The 18,787-nt window shown below is 38.2% G+C and overlaps 2 protein-coding genes across 8 annotated transcripts in view; both read left to right on the forward strand.

Moving 5' to 3' along the window:
* Capza1 (capping actin protein of muscle Z-line subunit alpha 1) overlaps positions 1 to 12,521 on the forward strand; it is a 40,947-nt gene extending 28,426 nt beyond the window's left edge. Inside the window, exons 5-10 of the mRNA XM_015502186.2 lie at positions 682 to 888; positions 4,531 to 4,610; positions 6,006 to 6,084; positions 8,003 to 8,074; positions 10,550 to 10,612; positions 10,971 to 12,521. Coding sequence (XP_015357672.1) covers positions 682 to 888; positions 4,531 to 4,610; positions 6,006 to 6,084; positions 8,003 to 8,074; positions 10,550 to 10,612; positions 10,971 to 11,111 — 642 coding nt within the window. The 3' untranslated portion in view covers positions 11,112 to 12,521. The remainder of the gene's footprint in view (positions 1 to 681; positions 889 to 4,530; positions 4,611 to 6,005; positions 6,085 to 8,002; positions 8,075 to 10,549; positions 10,613 to 10,970) is intronic.
* Positions 12,522 to 18,042: 5,521 nt separating this feature from the next.
* The window catches only part of Mov10 (Mov10 RISC complex RNA helicase), a 24,965-nt gene continuing 24,220 nt past the window's right edge, over positions 18,043 to 18,787 (forward strand). For 3 of the 7 annotated variants that reach the window (XM_048814520.1, XM_015502191.2, XM_048814521.1), the window contains exon 1: positions 18,465 to 18,666. Coding sequence is in view for 4 of the 7 variants with exons in the window: in XM_015502190.2 (XP_015357676.1) it covers positions 18,530 to 18,666 (137 nt within the window). In the remaining 3 variants the exon portion in view is untranslated. Of the gene's footprint in view, positions 18,347 to 18,448; positions 18,667 to 18,787 lie in introns of those variants that run through there. The other 4 variants (XM_015502190.2, XM_015502188.2, XM_048814519.1 and 1 more) reach the window with 4 other exon arrangements.

Consider the following 18,787-nt stretch of genomic DNA (forward strand, 5'->3'; position numbering starts at 1 on the left):
AACCAAAGCTGATGTATGAATTAAGTGCTGAATAAATTTATGTCTTGGCTTTCAAAGTTTTAAAAAATATTCTACACATTAGGAAATTCTTTTCTCTTTCTGCTGATACTAGTTGTTATTTTTGACAAAAAAAAAAAAAGAGAGAGAGAGAGAGACAGAGAGAGCGCTGCCCCTAATATGAAGAGAGAAAATAAAAAGATCTTAAAGGTTTTCCAGCTGTCTCTAATTCTTTTTGGTAAGAATAACAGGAGACATTTTTATTCAATGGGGAAATAAAAGCATTCATACTGAAATGTAGGCTACTTTAAGTTCCTTTAGGAATTTGCTATTTGGGAAATAGGAGATTTTTACCTTTATATATTTTTAAATGTTCAGTATAATGACTCTGAAATTTTTTCATAAAATATAGAAAAAAGAATACCAAAGTGTACAAAAGTACTTACATAAATATTAGACAAACCAAGAAATGATGGGTGTTTAGGAGGGGGGCAATTTATAGGATAAAGTTGACTTATAAATATAATATTTTCATAAGAATGAAAATGAGACTTGGAAAAATCAATATGAAAGAGAAATTTGACTTAATGAAAAACTGCTTTCCTCAATTTTATTTACTTGTTTTGCAAAATGTGATAACTATATTTTTTATAGTTACTCATAATTTTAATTCTTCTTTGGAAGGTCTTAATTACAGAGCATGGTGACCTGGGTAATAGCCGATTTTTAGATCCAAGAAACAAAATTTCCTTTAAGTTTGATCACTTACGGAAAGAAGCAAGTGACCCTCAACCAGAGGAAGTAGATGGAGGTTTGAAGTCTTGGAGAGAATCCTGTGACAATGCTTTAAGAGCCTATGTGAAAGATCATTATTCCAACGGCTTCTGTACTGTTAAGTATCTGTCTGCCTATTTCATTATCAGAGTGTTATATTTCTTACATTTACCTTATTGCTTGGGAACTTTGGCCAACCAAACATCACTTCTTTCTTAGTTATGGTCTCTGTATTTTATTCCCTAAATCTTTTTTTTTTTTTTTTTTAATATTTTTTAGTTGTCAGTGGGCCTTTATTTATTCATTCATTCATTTATTTATTTATTTATTTATATGTGTTGCTGAGAATCAAACCCAGTGCCTCACACATGCTAGGCAAGCGTTCTACCACTGAGCCACAACCCCAGCCCCCTAAATCATTTTTGAAAGGAGTATAAATACATGAAAAATTTCTTTATAAAATCACAATGCATAATAATTTTGAATTTCTATATGTTCTATTTCATATTTATCTTATTTACTTATGAAAAAAATTGCCTTACATCAAAAATTAAGTTTTTAAATACTTTAACTTAGACTTAGGAAAAAATGTTAAAATTGTTGGGAGATCTATTGTCCACATTTGTGTCTTTTTGGCATAGGCATTTATACACAAAACTACTTCTGCATAGTTAAGATATTTTTCACTAGATAATCAAAACTGTTTTGAAATAAACACTTTTAGAAATCCAGAGTAATTTTATTTTTATTTTTTACTATCTCTTGGGCTCTAACTGATAAATTTGGCTCTAACATGATTTCCCCTTTATAATATTGTGACAAGAAAAATATGTATAGAATATTTAATTTTTTATTTGTTTGTTTTGGTGGTGTTGTGAATTGAACCTAGGGTTTTGTGCATGTGAAACAAGAACTCTACCAGCTGAGCTATATCACCAGCCTCAGAATGTTTAATAACTTTTTATTATTGTATTTTAAACTTATATCAATTAATAAAATCATGATGTTTTGAATTATGTATACACTGTGGAATGGCTAAATTGAGCTAATTAACATGTATTACCTAACAGGTTTTTTCTTTTTAATGAGAATGCTGAAAAATCTAATCTCTAAGCAATTCTCAAAAACAATACATTAACTAGACTATTTTAAATATGTGATGATGATGAGTTAAATGGCAATATAGAAAGTTAGTTAAGAGCACTTACATTTAAACTTTAATAACTGGTTTGAGTCTTAGCCCTGTCACCTAACTAGCTGTGTGACCTTAGGTAAATGACTTAATAGTTCTATGTCTGTTTTCTCATTTGAAATGGAAATAGTTCTTACCACATAGTATTGATGTGAAGATTAAATGAGTTAATGATGCATTTACAATGCTTAAAACAGTGGCACAAAGTAAGCCCTGCCTAAATGGTAGATAACATTATTATTTATTTATTTATTTTTTTAATTTTTATTGTTGGTTGTTCAAAACATTACATAGTTCTTGATATATCATATTTCACACTTTGATTCAAGTTATTTATTTATTTTTTTAATAAAGGAGAAAACCCATTCTGGTGGATACCAGTACAGAATTCCTTTTTGGAATTTGCAGTGGGAGACTTGATACACTTCCTTTTAGAAATTGGCTGTTCGATCCTAAATATACTTTCAATTTGTCATTTGTTACCTATTCAAAGTGTCATTCCCCATTCTTAATTTGGAGAGTTTCAATGGCAAATAACCTCAGGGGTCTTTTTTCACTTCTCTTAGCTATCAAATGAGCAACACAGTGCTGGAATTTTTCTAATGGTGTCTACTATACACTAGTTTTCTATATCCTTAGCTGTCTTGCTTAGTAATCTATTTTAGTAATTTCAACTCATTATTACCTATCACATTTTCTATGTGGCATTTTCCAGACAATTCTTATTTGTCCTAGATGGGCATCTAATCCCCAACGTTTTATTAGGTGTGAGTCTCACATAAAATCTTTTTCTCTTCCCTCCACACTGAAAAACTTTTCCGTTATACTTGAATTTGAGAAAGAAAGGTTCTTACTCTTGGTTTCGTACTATCCTGTGTACTTTAAGACAATTTCGTATGACTTTGTTTTCTCTTCTTATATAGTTCTCATTACTTAGAAATGTTCTTATTTTTCCTGTACTTAATGGAGATAAAACTTTAATCATGATAATTCCTCTAAGTTGTTTCTCTTCATCTTGCTGTTTTTCCTCTGTTTTCTTCCTTACCCTCCAAATCATTGGGCCTTCTTCCCCTACTAGTGCCATGTCCTCATTACTCATCCACTTATGAGCCTTTGAGTTTTATTTTAGTCTCCATCCTATAGAAAGTGCTCTCTGAGAGTATTAATGGTTCCTGAATCACTTGATCCAGTGACCATTTTTGTGGTCCTTGACTTCTGTTGCTGTTTCATACTGAACCCAGAAAATAGAAATGATCTTTTGATTAGACTGCTATTATCAATACCAATTAATTCTTTTTACTTTGTCTCTAATTTTCTAATATCCCAAAACTTTTAAAATACTCTTGAAAGTTCATAGCCCACTAAATATAGGGAAAGTAACACAGACTTAGTGTTAGAAAAACAATGTGTTTGGGTTTTATCTTCACCACTTATTCTCTTAAGAAACCTTGGACAGAAACACCTATGAACTAACTTCAACTTTACCTTTTGTGGATGATAAACATGCCTTTTGTTTTATTTTGTTGTTGTTTTACCAGTTTTATTAGAGCAAAAAGAAAATAATATGTGAAAACATATTATGTGAACTCTAAAATTCGATGGCTTCTTTGCATTCCCTAGTAATTGTTTCCATTTATTTCTACTGTAAGGAAGAGTTGGTGTAGACATTTCCATCTAGATTTCCCAGTTTGTTACTGATACCACCATCTTCCTAGTCATCCAGATGTACAAATACTTTGGCCCTTCCTTTTTTTTGTTTGTTTGTTTGTTTAACCCTTCAGTTACAGTATATTGCTAAACTTATGCATTCTGTCTGCAACCCTTCCTTTTCATTACCATTTGATACTACCCTAGATTATGACCTAAATTAATTTATGTGGTCTTCTAACCAGCCTCCAGCTTTTCTTCCCTTTTTTCCTGTATAACAGTATTGGTCATTCTCCAAAAATAATAGTGCTGGTCGTATTCTCCCAAAATAATAGTTTTGGTCATGTTGTTTTACTCTCTTTCTGTCTCCCACTAGTCTACTTTACACATACCCTCTAACCTGATGACCTAATTGCCATTCACTTAACAAATCCTTGATTTCATGCCTGAGCTGTTAACTGGTCTTTATTCTCAGTCTCTGCTTATCAGAATCTTATCTGCTTTATAAAGCTCAGCTTAAATGGCATCTCCATTAAACTCTAAGCCGGGAGCAATATTTTCCTCTATTCATTGTACCTCTCTCTCTGTTATTGTACCTCTGTCTCTGTTAGAATTTAACAGAATCTGGGGCTGGGGTTGTGGCTCAGAGGTAGAGTGCTCGCCTAGGATGCGTGGGGCACTGGGTTCGATCTTCAGCACCACATAAAAAAAAAAAATAAGGGTATTGTGTCCACCTACAACTAAATATATATATATATATATTTTTTTTTTTTTTTTTAAGAATTTAACAGGATCTGGTTGTGAGTGCTATGTTTTGCTTATTCTATCTGTCTCAAGGACTTAGCACACTGCTTATGTGCATTGTCTGTCATTTAGATTAATTGTGTTTTTCTAGTCTGATTTTTTTTTTTCCCCAATAGGTTTATGCTAAAACTATAGATGGGCAACAGACTATTATTGCATGTATTGAAAGCCACCAGTTTCAGCCTAAAAACTTCTGGTAAGAAATAGATATTCTCTTTTGTTTGCATCTAATTATTTTGTAGAGAAATCAGCAATTTTTATCTATTTTGAGAATTTTTTTTGCTGCAAACCGCACAGCAGTTAATTCAGATACCAGACGAGGTGATAAGGAGATGGAAACAAGACAAATAGAGAAAAAGCTGGGACCCCATGGTTCTCCATCCCCTGATGAGGGATGGACAACCCAGAACCAGTTCAGCATGTTTATTATATAGGTTTTAACATCAAAAGGATTCGTTGTGAGAAAGTTTCTTAAAGTTCTTAACAGAACCAAAGTGGAGGGTATAAACAGCCCAATTAGAAGTATCAGCTTTTGCCCATAATTCTCCACCTGTGGGCAGCTGTCATTAGAACCCAAGGTTAAAAACTGATAAGTCCCTGGCTAGCATGGAATTTCCCTTTGAACAGGGCATCACCACAGCAGCTGGGCAGTCTCAAATCTAGGCCTTTGCTCAGAGAGTTCCCAGGAGGGACATCGACAGACAGCTCAAGGATTATATAATTCATTCGCTGCTCCCAACATTTATTAATTTATCATACATCCTAGTCCTTTTTATTTTTGAGACAGAGTTTCACTAGGTTGCTGGGGGTCTTGCTAAATTCCTGAGGCTAGCCTTGAACTTCTGATTCTCCTGCCTCAGCAGGGTAAATTTTTTTACTTAAAAGATTTTAGTTCACCATCTATGAATTTAGACATTATTTAGATTCCTTCCAATTCTAATTTGGTTTGGGGGTTTTGTTTTCTCCCCAATATGTGGGATTGAACCGAGGGGTGCTTTACCACTGAGCTACATCCTAGTTCTTGTTATTTTTTTTGTTTGTTTGTTTTGAGACAGGGTCTCACAAAGATACTGAGGCTGGTCTTGAACTTGCAGTCCTTCTGTCTTAGTCTTGTGAGTCACTGAGATTACAGGAATGTGTCACCACACCCAGCTCCAATTCTTAGATTCTATAGCCATATCTTTTTAAAAACTACTTTTATATTAAGTGAGAACAAATGATTAATATTAAGTGCCCAGTTGAAATTATTGAGTTTTACTTGGGTAAGGGTTAGTAATACTTGAGTTGATTATGTAACTCAGCAGCCTGTCCATTTTCAGAAGAACCTACCATGAACAGAATGGGCATGGTTCACTTCAAAGCAAACTAAGGAAAAGTGGAAATCCAGATAATTTAGAAAACGATTATGGTCAGGCCACTTGGTTCCAGACTTAGGTTTGAGTATGCCTTGGGTTTATCAAATTGGAAATGACTGGTCCCCTCCTCCCCCCCTCCTCAAAAATTTTTTTCAACTTTTTGGCCTCAGTGGTAAATCACCTCTTTCTTGTGCCTATTGCTAATTCTGCTGCACTGTATGTGTATGTTTTAATAGGAATGGTCGTTGGAGATCAGAGTGGAAGTTCACTATTACACCACCTACAGCCCAGGTGGTTGGAGTACTCAAGATTCAGGTAAGATTCCAACATGTTCATTGATCATGGTAAAAAGTTTACGTTTTTGGTTTGGGAGTATGACTCAGTCTGGCCTAATGTGCTTAAGACCCTGGGTTCAATCTCCAGCACTGCCTAAATAAATAAAACTTCACATTTTAAAATAAACATGCAAGTTGGTCTTTGTTCTAGAATTAAAATAAGTACTAAATTATATGCAGATGCAAAGAGAGGTGGATGGAAGTGAGTAGAAATAAAAGCCTTCCTGGGGAGGTAGTTAAACAGAGATCTATTTTGGGTTGATAAAGATAATTATGTAGAGAATACTGTTTGCTGGTTATTTTTTTATGTGGTACTAAGGAGCGAACTCAGTGCCTCACACGTTTGAGGCGAGCTCTCTATTGCTGAGCCACAATCCCAGCCCTGTTTTGTACTTGTGTGTGTGTTTGGGGGTGGGGGTGCTGGGGATTGAACCCAGGGTCTTATACATGCAAGGCAAGCATTCAACCAACTAAGTTATATCCCCAGCTCTATACGTAAACACTTTTTAATATAGAATGTCTGGTCACACTTTGGGAGAAGACTTACTTCATTTTTATTATCTTTTAAAAGTCACAATGAAAATTATTTGAAAGAGACATTAAGATATTTAGGCCTAGCAAGACACAGTGGCACATACCTGTAATCCCAGTGGCTCAGGAGACTGAGGTAGGAGGATCTAGAGTTCAAAGCCAGCATCAGCAAAATGAAGGCTCTAAGCAATTCAGTGATTTATTTTATTAGAGACAGGGTCTTGCTGAGTTTCTTAGGGCCTTGCTAAATTGCTGAGTCTGACTTTGAACTCAAGATCCTTCTGCCTCACACTCCATAGTTCCTGGGATTACAAGCATGTGCCACTGCATCTGGCCTATGTCACACTTATTTTTATAGTGTAATTTCCCGTCAAATATTTGGTTTTCAGTGATTTTCTTTTAACTCCCAATTAAGTTTTTCCTGCCAGTCAGATCTATGTACCACCTGCATATTGATGATATTTGTATGGCCGTGTCTCACATATTAAGTATTAGGATCCATTAAAACTCCTTGGTTTTCAGAAAGAATTTTCCATGCTTTTTATTATTTTTAATATTTCTAAAGTGGGATCTTATTTATCTTTGTAGTCATAATGTCTGGCCCAGTGCCTGGAATCAAAAACACAAATGTTTTTTGTTGTTTTTGTTTTTGTTTGTTTTTAAATATTTTTTTAGTTGTTGATGGACTTTATTTTCTTTATTTTTATGTGGTGCTGAGGATTGAATCCAGTGCCTCATGCTTTTATGCGGTGCTGAGGATTGAATCCAGTGCCTCATGCATGCTAGGTGAGCACGCTACCACTGAGCCACAGCCCCACACAAATGTTTTTTGAACTTAAATTTTATCTGGTAAGGAAAGAGGTTTTGTTTCTTTTTTCTTTTGTACAAGATTGAACTCAGGTTCACTTTACCAATGAACTATATCCAGCCCTTTTTATTTTTGAGACAAGGTCTCATTAAGTTGCTAATACTGGCCTCAAATTTTCCATCCTCTTGCATTAGCCTCTCAAGTCACTGAGATTACAGGCATGCACCATCAAGCCCAAAGAATTCTTAAACTGGGCTGGGGTTGTGGCTCAGCGGTAGAGCACTCGCCTAGCACGTGTGAAGCCCTGGGTTCAATGCCCAGCACCACATAAAAATAAATAAAATAAAGATATTGTGTCCAACTACAATTAAAAAATAAATATTAAAAAAAGAATTCTTAAACTTAAATATTCTGTGAATTTTATTTTAATACTACTATGAATTATCATTGATTGTGTTAATTATTCAGAATTGCTAAAGCATGAATCTGTGCATTAAGTAATAGGATTCTATATGAACTAGACATAAACATAAACTTGATCAAATACTTCCTCACACAGGTTCACTATTATGAAGATGGAAATGTTCAGTTGGTTAGCCATAAAGATGTACAAGATTTAGTAACTGTTTCGGTGAGTATGCAATATTTAACGTCTTTTTCACTTTTGTCTTTTTTACTTTAAAAATTTTGTTTTGCTCTGGAGTGCAATCCATCCATTATTTGTTGTTGTTTTGTTTGTTTGTTTAGTTATATATGACAATAGAATGTATTTTGACTTATACGTACCTGGAGTATAACTTCCCATTCTTGTGGTTGTGCATGATGTGGAGTTACACTGGTCGTATATTCATATGAACATAGGAAAGTTATGTCCGATTTATTCTATTGTCTTTCCCATTCGTAACTCTCCTCCCTTCCCCCTATTCCTAGCCCACTTCCTCCTCCAATTCAGTGAACCTCTGCCCCCCTCCCCCACAGTTGTGAGTCAGCATCCACATATCCGAACACTTGGCCTTTCATTTTTTGGTATTGGCTTATTTCACTTAGCATGATAGTCTCCAGTTCCATCCATTTACTGGCAAATACCATAATTTCATTCTTCTTTATGGCTGAGTATTATTCCCTTATGTATATGTACTGCGTTTTCTTTATCCATTCATTTGTTGAAGTGCACCTAGGTTGGTTTCATAGCTTAATTATTGTGAATTGAGCTGCCATGAACATTGATGTGGCCATGTCACTCTAGTATGCTGATTTTAAGTCCTCTCGAACATTGCCGAGGAGTGGGATAACTGGGTCAAATGATGGTTCCATTCCAAGTTTTCTGAGGAATCTCCATACTGCTTTCCAGAGTGGTTGTACCAATTTGCAGTCCCAACAGCAATGTATGAGTATACCTTTTCCCCCACTAGGGACTGAACCCAGGAGGAGTACTTAACCACTGAATCATATCCCCACCCCACCCCCTTTTTTTTGAGACACCATCTCGATAAGTTGCTTAGGGCCTTGCCTCAAACTTGTGATCCTTCTGCCTCTGCCTTCCAGGTTGCCGGGATCATAGGCATGCACCACCACATCTAACAACATAGAAACATTTTTTGTGGGTAATAACTAACTTTCCAAAGCAAAAAAAAAAGTAAAAAGAATAACATTAATTTATGTCTTCACAAATTGTGTAATATCTGCCTTAATAAAAGACAGCTGGATTCTCATATCAGCTTCATACTGTAAGCCTCACGGCGATAGTCACTGCACATCATGAAGTTTCTAAGAAACTGTATTGTAGAAGCATGAGAGTAAGAGTGGAAAAGGCAGGGCCAGGGCTGTGGCTCAGTGGTAGAGCGTTTGCCTAGAATGTGTGAGGCACCAGGTTCGATCCCTGGAAAAGGCAGACATCGAGCTGGAATGTAACTCAGTGGCAGAGCACTTGCTTAGCAAGCAAAGGTCCTGGGGTGCGGCCCTGAGGGCATTGTTCATTTCATCTTTTTTTTTTTAATATTTATTTTAGTTGTAGTTGGACACAACACATTTATTCCACTTATTTATTTTATTTTTTTTTAAAGAGAGAGGGAGAGAATTTTAATATTTATTTTTTAGTATTTGGCGGACACAACATCTTTGTTTGTATGTGGTGCTGAGGATCGAACCCGGGCCGCACGCATGCCAGGCGAGCGCGCTACCGCTTGAGCCACATCCCTAGCCCTCCACTTATTTATTTTTATGTGGTGCTGAGGATCGAACCCAGGGTCTTATGTGTGTGAGTCGAGCTCTCTACAGCTGAGCCACAACCTCACCCCTGTACATTTCATCTTAAAGCAAAAATATTTTTTCAGGGCATTAAGATTTAAAGACACAGTAATGACCTCTTCGGACCATACTGTGATAGACTAGAAAGTACATGGGGTTTGTTTGTCTGGTTTTTAGTTTTGGTGAAGACCTGGATTCAGATTCTATTTTTATCATTCAAAAACTGTATAATTTTGGACATATCATTTGAGAGGATTCTATTTTTATCTGCAGAATGAAGGTGATGATAATAAAACTATTTATTTCATAGGATAATTCTAAGAATCAAAGGAGGTAATATGCATTGGAACGCTTGGTAAACTAGGATTATCATACCAGAGTTAGTTAATATGGATTAACTTTTCAGCATCTTTTTACTTAGTGCTTGCTTGTTTGTTGTGGTACTAGAGATTGAGCCAGGGTTTTGCTCTATCATTGAACTATTATCTCCAGCCCCTTGTATTTATTTTCAAAATTTTTATTTTGAGGTAGGGTTTTGCTAAGTTGCCAACGCTGGCCTTGCAGTTCTGATCCTTTTGCCTTAGCCTCTGGAGTTGCCACTGTATCCAGCACAAATGAATTTTTAAATATGTAAGCACTGCTTGCTTCAGTGGCACACACCTATAATCCCAGAAACTCCAGAATCTAGAGGCAGGAGAATTGCAAGCTCAAGGCCAACCTTGATAACTTAGTGAAACCATGTCTAAAAATTTAGAAAAAGGGCTGTGCTCAGTAGCAGAGCACCCCTTTTGCTGTACTCAACCAATAAACAAGGAACCAAATAATTCATTCATTTTTTTTCTTCCTCTTTCTCCATTAGAATGAAGTCCAAACTGCCAAGGAGTTTATTAAAATCATAGAGAGTGCAGAAAATGAATATCAGGTAAGAAGACTTGGAACTAATTTTTCTAGATCCTAGTGCCATATTTTTCTGTTAATATATTTGTTAGACCTTTCTCTCTTTTAACTTGAATGCCTATGCTGTTGAGTCAGACCTTTTAATCTGGTATTCTGCTTGAAATTAAGGTTTCAAGTTTGGAAGAGACCATAGCTCTAGTTTAAGCAATATAGATGATCTTCTTGGCTCACTTCAGAAATTGAAGAGGAGCTCACTAGAAATAATATAATCTATCCTGTCTAACTCTTGTAATGTAAGCGTGTCCTTTGACTAATGAGTTACTTTCCTATTCACAATCAACCCATTTCTGTTCAAGTAACTAACCTTCAATTATCTGTTGCAGACTGCAATTAGTGAAAACTACCAAACAATGTCAGACACCACATTCAAGGCCTTGCGCCGGCAGCTTCCAGTTACCCGCACCAAAATTGACTGGAACAAGATACTCAGCTACAAGATTGGCAAAGAAATGCAGAATGCTTAAAGGCTGACTGTAGGATTCTTCAGTATGTAGAAAGAAAAGGATTCAACATGTGGTCATATGATAAATAAGTGATTTATAAACAAGAGTGATATTTTGCTAGGGCTTTCAAAGTTAACAGATTTTTTTAGCCTCATGAAATACTGTTGAACCTATAGCATTGACTTCATCTTTTTGTGTTCTCTGCCTTGTATTTTTCTGTTATCACTATATCTACTTGTAAATCTTTTTTTTTTTTTCCCTTTTTGTTAATTCTGCTACAATTAGTGTTGAAGAAAGATCCATCTATTCTGGGGTCATTTTACTCTTTAGAAAATTTTCCTAGCCATGAAGTCCTGTTACTGATTTAGACAGATAATATACTCAGTACTTTTACCCTGTGCTCCAAAGCACTTCTGGTACTTCAGTGCTTTTGACTGATCCACCAACAGCCAAGGAGGCTCTGCTACAAATCATAGCTAAATGGAAGACACATTCATCCTTCTCCCTCTGACTGCTTTGATCATCATTTATAGCATCTCATAACTATGGTTTTCAAAAGTTTGGATTGAGGCTTTTCAGGTCCATTTTGGGGGGCAAAGGAAGTTTTCTGGAAATTCCATGACAGCTAGCTTCTCTGGGGGGCACTCATTTTTAAATCCAAAGACTTGAACCACATTCCCTGCACATGGAATATGTTTGCTTTCTTCATTCCCTCATTGTCTTCTTCCCACTTAGTACCATTGTAGTTATAGACATCTGCATTTTTAGAAGAGTTTTATTCATGTATTATTTTTTTAAGTATCCAAGAACTACGGACATACTGTGGATGTAGTAGAGTATAAAACTTGAAAATGCAGATGCTGAAGGAATAATACGTATCTTGTGCTTTAACACTTTGTGGCAGGATTGTACTATAAGCAAATGAATCAACTCTGTAAATCACAAAAACTTAAGATGAACCAAAGTGAAAAGGTAACTTCCAGGCAGTATCTTTCTACTGTAACCTGTTATTTAAGGGAATACTAGTGTTTTCTAAATAGGATGTAAAACTTGTTCCAAATTACTCTTCCTCAGTCCTGCCTGCCAAGAAATAAAGTGTAACTGTGATATAGCAACCCTTCCCAGGTATATTGGCAGGTATGTGTGTGATCTCAGAATACACAAGTGACATAGATATGATAGGACAACTGGTAATGGTGGATTCATTTACATTGTTTACACTTCTATGACCAGGCCTTAAGGGAAGGTCAGTTTTTTAAAACCAAGTAGTGTCTTCCTACCTGTCTCCAAATACATGTCAAACAAGAAGGGTGTTTGTGCTTCAGCTTTGTCTTTGCTCAGTAATACAGTCAAGCAAGAGTTTGTTTCCAAGTGAATGCTGTGTAATCATTTTTGTTTATTTCAAATAAAATATATTTGTATTATTTGTCATTCATACTATCCATCCATACCACACTATCTTCTGTATCAGGTAGTTCAATAGAAATATACCCATTTTGTTCTAAAAGTGTCTGAGCCTCTCTCCTTTTCGATGCATCTCTTCAACCTTTCTTCTCAAGGTAAGAAATTCAATGTATTGTATCTTGTTTTAACTTTCTTTTAGTTTCTTCTGGGATATGTTTTTCTTCTGTACAACCTCCTCTTTTGATTTAGGAATAGTTTGTTCCTTTTCATCTCTGTAGTGAAGTTTATGATTAGGTTAATCTGACCATGAACTCTGGTGTGCAGCAGTACATGTTGGGTGCTTTGTTCACCTGGATCTGTTCAGTGATCAGAGAATCGTCACCTAAAGTTCAGCATTACTTTTTGCATTTTGGGGACGTTGGGGGCGGGGTGTCAGGGATTGAACTCAGGAGCACTCAACCACTGAGCCACATCCCCAGCCATATTTTGTATTTTATTTAGAGACAGGGCCTCACTGAGTTGCTTAGGGCTTCACTAAATTGTTGAGACTGGCTTTGAACTCGGCGATCCTCCTGACTCAGCCTCCCAAGCCGCGGGGATTACAGGTGTGCACCACTGGACCCAGCTACTTTCTGCATCTCTGAGCATATCAACAAAAGTTCATTCTGTTTGGGCCACCAACCCTGTGTCCAGCCCCACTGTTTGGCCTGAGCACACCTACCAACTCCACTGTAATACCAGAATATCTTTAAAGTGACAACTTTCAGATACTTGATGGCTTTTTGGATAGTCATATCCTTGATGGTTTGAGCAGTTTAATGGTATTATTAAAGTGAATATGCAGATTTCAATCTTTTGGATGATTTTGTAGGGTTTTCTAGGTCAGCTGAGTAAGGAATCATTCACTTCAGGCTGCTTGCAGGAAGAGCCCTACTTTCAACTATTATAAATGCAGTAAATATCAAAGACTTGGAAAGACAGCTTTTTTTGTTGTTGTTGTGTGTGTGTTAGCAAAGTAGGGACCACTCTCCACCCAAAAGCTACCAGCGAGTCAGAAGTTTTGTTTGAGATTTATATTAATGCCCAAAAGAAAAAGTTATCTTCTCTACCCATTATGGATGGCAGTCACTAGGCAGGAAGTAGAAATTATAGAATTCCTACACCTGGAATTTGGGTAATATTTCACATTGCCTTAACTTTAAATGCTGCTTTCCTCTCCTCCAAGTCTGGCTTAGCTACTGATGACCTGTGGGAAAGGCTTTTTATCCTGTTTCCCAACAGAGAACCAGAGGGAGTTTCTTCACCTTCCACCCAAGGTCAGTTCAAATTCCCACCTTTTTGAAACTTGTAATGCAAACAAGTTTCAAACATTCTTACCTTTAACTTGACAAACCTTGTCAGCCTATCCCAAACTATCTTATTGATTTCCTTATTCCGGAAAGACTTTAAGAGTTGAAATCTCAGGCTATCTAAAATCCTTGGTTGCTTGTGTAAATGCTAGGAAATCAACCCTCCTTGCCAACTCCTGCAGAGACCCCCTGACTTTCTTAACCTTCTTCAGCAGAATAATTGCTTAAATTGTGCCTGTTTTAGCACACAATGATGAAATCACCCTACGGTATCCTGGGCCAAAGGCTTCCCATAAAGGAGTTTCCTATGAGGCCTCACCTCTATATCTGGGTTTGAAATGACACTGCTGAAGGCCATTTGTTTCATCTGAGCCTCCTTTGTCTCTGTTGTTTGCCTAGTTCTAGGGCCAGTTCTGTTTTATAATCAACCAAAGCTCTAGATGCTAGACTTATCTAAGTTCATGAGATAACTTGGCAAACCTTGACACATACTGTCTAAATTCAGAAAAGACCAATTTATACATCTGAATGCCAATTTATTAATTTAAAGTTCTATATAGAACTACCAAGTTGAAGCCAGGCATGGTGGTGCATGCCTGTAATCCCGGCAGCTCAGGAAAGTTCAAAGCCAGCCTCAGCAAAAGCGAGGCTCTAGGCAACTGAGTGAGACCCTGTCTCTTTTTTTTTTTTTTTAAAGAGAGAGAGAGCGAGCGAGAATTTTTATTTTTAGTCTTTCGGCGGACACATCTTTGTTTGCATGTGGTGCTGAGGATCGAACCCGGGCCGCACGCATGCCAGGCAAGCACGCTACCGCTTGAGCCACATCCCCAGCCCCAAGAGACCCTGTCTCTAAATAAAATTCAAAATAGGGCTGGGAATGTGGCTCAGTGGTAGAGTGCCCCTGAGTTCAATCCCTGGGATCAAAAAAGAAAAAAGAACTACCAAGTGAATCAGACACTCATAACCGCCTTCAAGTTGTTCGGCAACCTACCCTGTGGAAAATCAATGAAAGTTTGGAGGGCTGGGTTTGTGGCTTAGCAGTAGAGCACTCACCTAGCACATATGAGACTCTGAGTTCAATCCTCAGCACCACATAAAAATAAAGATATTGTGTACACCTACAAGTAAAAAAAAATATTTTAAAAAGCATTCTGTTGCTGGGCACAGTGGTACATGCCTTCTCAGCAATTTAGTAAGAATCTGTAAAAAAAAAAAAAAAAAAAAAAAAAGAACTGCTTATGTAGCTCACTGGTAAAACTCCCTTGGGTTCAATCCACAGTACCAAAGATAAAAGTATTCTGTTATGTATATGGATATACAGGTGATTCTCATTATTCAGAGTAGTAATATTTTATAAAGTCTGTGGACATGGAATGGGTGAATACTATGACTTGTGCCTGAATAAAGCTAATCTGAGGAATTTTCACTGGAAAGCCTTCCTGTACTTAGGAACACTAAACAGCACTCTTTGGGGCCTTTTTAAGCGGCAAAAAGCACAAAGTGGCAAAACAGCATCAAATGGTCCATGAAAAGGATACGTTTTTATAATATGAGGGCTAAAACAAGGCAGAAAAGGACATTTTTTTTTTTATATAATATGAGGGCTAAAACAAGGCAGAAAAGGACATTTTTTTTTTTTTTATAATATGAGGGCTAAAACAAGGCAGAGCATCAGAGTGCTGTGCCTCAGTTGGGAACGTGTGTACTGGGAACTTGCCAACTTTCCACTGCTCTACATGTCCATGAAGGACCAGAAGACCACTTCAAAATGATGTGAGCCAGGCTGGGTTCCACATAAATTTTACTAAATACATGAATTTGTAAATACAGGATCCTGGAACAATGAGGCTCAACTGTTGCAGCTTCTCCTTTGGTCTGTGGTAGACTGACCAATTACAGTATTTTAGGTTTAAGAGCTATTTCTAGTTGCCTTAGGGAGTATAGTTTGAACAATATTGGAGAACATTCAAATTCTGAATTACACAACCCAAGTAACAGTTCGAGTAATGAAAAAACAAAGCTTCTACCTGCAAAGTAGTGTTATTGGGAGATTTACTCCATTAATAATGTTCACCAAAGTTAACTTTCAAACTGCCTTCAGTGCTGTTTGGACTCACTAAAATAAACTTTAACTACTTTGGAGTGCAAATAGATTTAAGGAAGGCTCTGCAGAAGCTGGATGTGAAAGGTGAAAATGAAAGAAGCAGTCTGGGTTTTTCCATGTGGTGGGTTTTTATATTGGTCTGAAAACCTCCCACCTCAGTATTACTTATTTGTGGCAGTTATTGAGGTTTCTCTATCATTGGCTTGTGCAATGTAAATGATATTACAATGAACCTGGGATCCTCCAAATGATAGTGCCCTCAGTGCTCTGTGCATGCTCCAAAATTGAAAAAGTCCTTTAATCTGGTGACACCCAGTTTTAGTTTGTTTTTGTTTTTTCAGTTGTAAATGGACAAGTCCTTTAATCTGGTGACACCCTGTTTTAGTTTTTTTAGTTATAGATGGACACAATAACTTTATTTTATTTTTATGTGTAATTAAATGACCAAATATGTGGCTCAAGGGTAAGAATCGCCAGCCTTTAATGAATGAAGCCTGTGCGGTGCCAGGAATGAAACCCAGTGCCTCGAACATGCTAGGCAAGTGCTCTACCATTGAGCCACAACCCCAGCCCCCAGTTTTAGTTTTAAGAAGGTAATATTTGACCCTGAAGCAGGCCACTTAGTTTGTGGGTGGGGTTTTCCTTCACCTGAAATAGAGTGATCTGTGCTCTAACAAAAACCATTCTAGACATCTAGAGCCCCCTGTGTGAAAATAACAATTACAATTCCACCTGAAGTAGACTTTCCAGATGAAATTGATTTTTAAAAAGTTCCACTGTAACAAAGCCACATAGTAATAAAATTTTTACCAGTTTTAACTACAAAACAATTGTTTTAAGGACATCCAGAAGATAGGTTTGCCCAGAGAAAGAAGGTTATGTGTTCAAAAATAATGGGGACTTAGATTTGCTGGTCAGAATTGAGCAAGACCTTGGGTTTGGGTATGGTAGATGGTAGGTTAGGTTTTTGAGATGGTAAGCAACAGCAATTTTTTGTTCACCATCTGTACTCCTCTGAGGCTTCATTGGGTAGTTGGGTGGGGGGAAGGGTAAAATCTTTGGCTGTGCTCCTAGTTTTTCCTCTACTTTGCATAATCGATTTCTACAACATAATGTTTCCCCCTGCTTAATCTTCCTCATCCTTGTAGCTTTGATTCTCACTGACATTGCATTTGCTAAAGCCTGTTATTCCTTATTCCTGGCTTTCCTATTCTGTTGGCCTGGAAGAAGGTACAGGGTTAGCCCAGCTGGAGAATGACTTGGGTTCTGGACATTTCCTCACACTAGGTTTGATTATGTGGCCTCCTATGGAGAACTACTTGAGAACAACACAAGCTGTGATGTATTTGGAACTTCTTTTTTTTTTTAATATTTATTTATTTATTTTTCGGTGGACACAACATCTTTGTTTGTATTGTGGTGCTGAGGATCGAACCCCGGGCTGCACGCATGCCAGGCGAGCGCACTACTGCTTGAGCCACATCCCCAGCCCTGGAACTTCTTTATGATGTATTTGTATATTTGATTTAATTTTTATATAATTTATCCCATCCTGCTGTGGGTTTCTGTTATTTCTTTCTGGAGGATAAACACGCAAAAGGCTTGTTATATTTGTTTTGGTGGTAGCTCCACCCCTTTATTCGTCTAAACAGTTTCTTTTCCTGGTACTGATGCTGTTGCTGTTAACCATTTATTGCCTAACATAACAGTACCTTGCTCTCAGGGACCTAATTTTATTTTGATGACTGGGGCAACCCTTACTTAAATACTACTAACAATTAAAGAGCAATACAGACTGGAGTGTAATTAAGTGCCCAAATATGTGGCTCAAGGATAAGAATCACCAGCCTTTCAACATAATGAAGCCTGTGCGGTGAAGAAAATGACTGTTCCTCCTGGCAGAACCCCTTGTCCCTCTCTCCCACATATACACACCTTTATCTCAGAGACTCCTAGTTCTTTCACCCCAAACTTCTTTGACTCATGCCTTCCTCCTTGCATCTGAGCCCGAGCAGGGAATATGGGGGAGGGGGGCGTGACGCCCGCTTGGCTGGCGTGCTGGTTTATGTCTCTGCCAGTCTGGGGGAGGTGCTGGATGAGCTGCCCTAGTCCAGCTGCAGCCGACCCAGGTCCCAATCCCTGCTCTTTGCTCTTCTGCTTTTCAATAAGTCCTGAGGCTCTGGAGGGTGGGCGTGGGAGTAACCCTAGCAGAGGTTCAGAGGTCCTCCTGGGCAGTTTCGGGGGCCCTTGGCGATGGCCACGTTCTGATACTGGCTGGAAGCCAGGGGAGGGAGCTTGGGGTAAGGGGAGGGCCCTGAGGGAGGGGTCAGACTCCTTAGGAAAGAGTTAATGCGAAGAGGGGGAGGGGATAGGACGGAGAGACCGAAGGGAAGGCTCAGGTAGGGAAAGAACGGCGGAGGGAAGCCTGGTGGGGGAAAGGGAGCTTACAGGAGCAGGGGGTCAGAGGTAGGGGGATTCCCCCTTCTGCACCCTCATAGCAGGGCCCCCAACTTCCAGCCGCGGCGGCGACTTTCAGTTTCATTTCCACGGACCCTCCTGCCTGGGCCGCAGCCGCCGCCGCGATGCCCAGTAAGTTCAGCTGCCGGCAGCTCCGGGAGACGGGCCAGTGCTTCGAGAGTTTCCTAGTCGTTCGAGGACTGGACATGGAGACAGATCGCGAGCGGCTGCGAACCATTTATAACCGCGACTTCAAGATCAGGTACGGGCCGACGCACCCCCGGCCCCGAATCGTGGGCCCCGCGCGCCGCCAAGACCCCCACGGGGTCCAGCCTGCCCGCAGCGGGGCGCGGAGGACGCAGCTCCCTGCGGCTCAGGCCCGT

This window comes from Marmota marmota, unplaced genomic scaffold (genome assembly GCF_001458135.2).
Source record: "Marmota marmota marmota unplaced genomic scaffold, marMar, whole genome shotgun sequence".
In the NCBI taxonomy this organism is placed as follows: domain Eukaryota; kingdom Metazoa; phylum Chordata; class Mammalia; order Rodentia; family Sciuridae; genus Marmota; species Marmota marmota.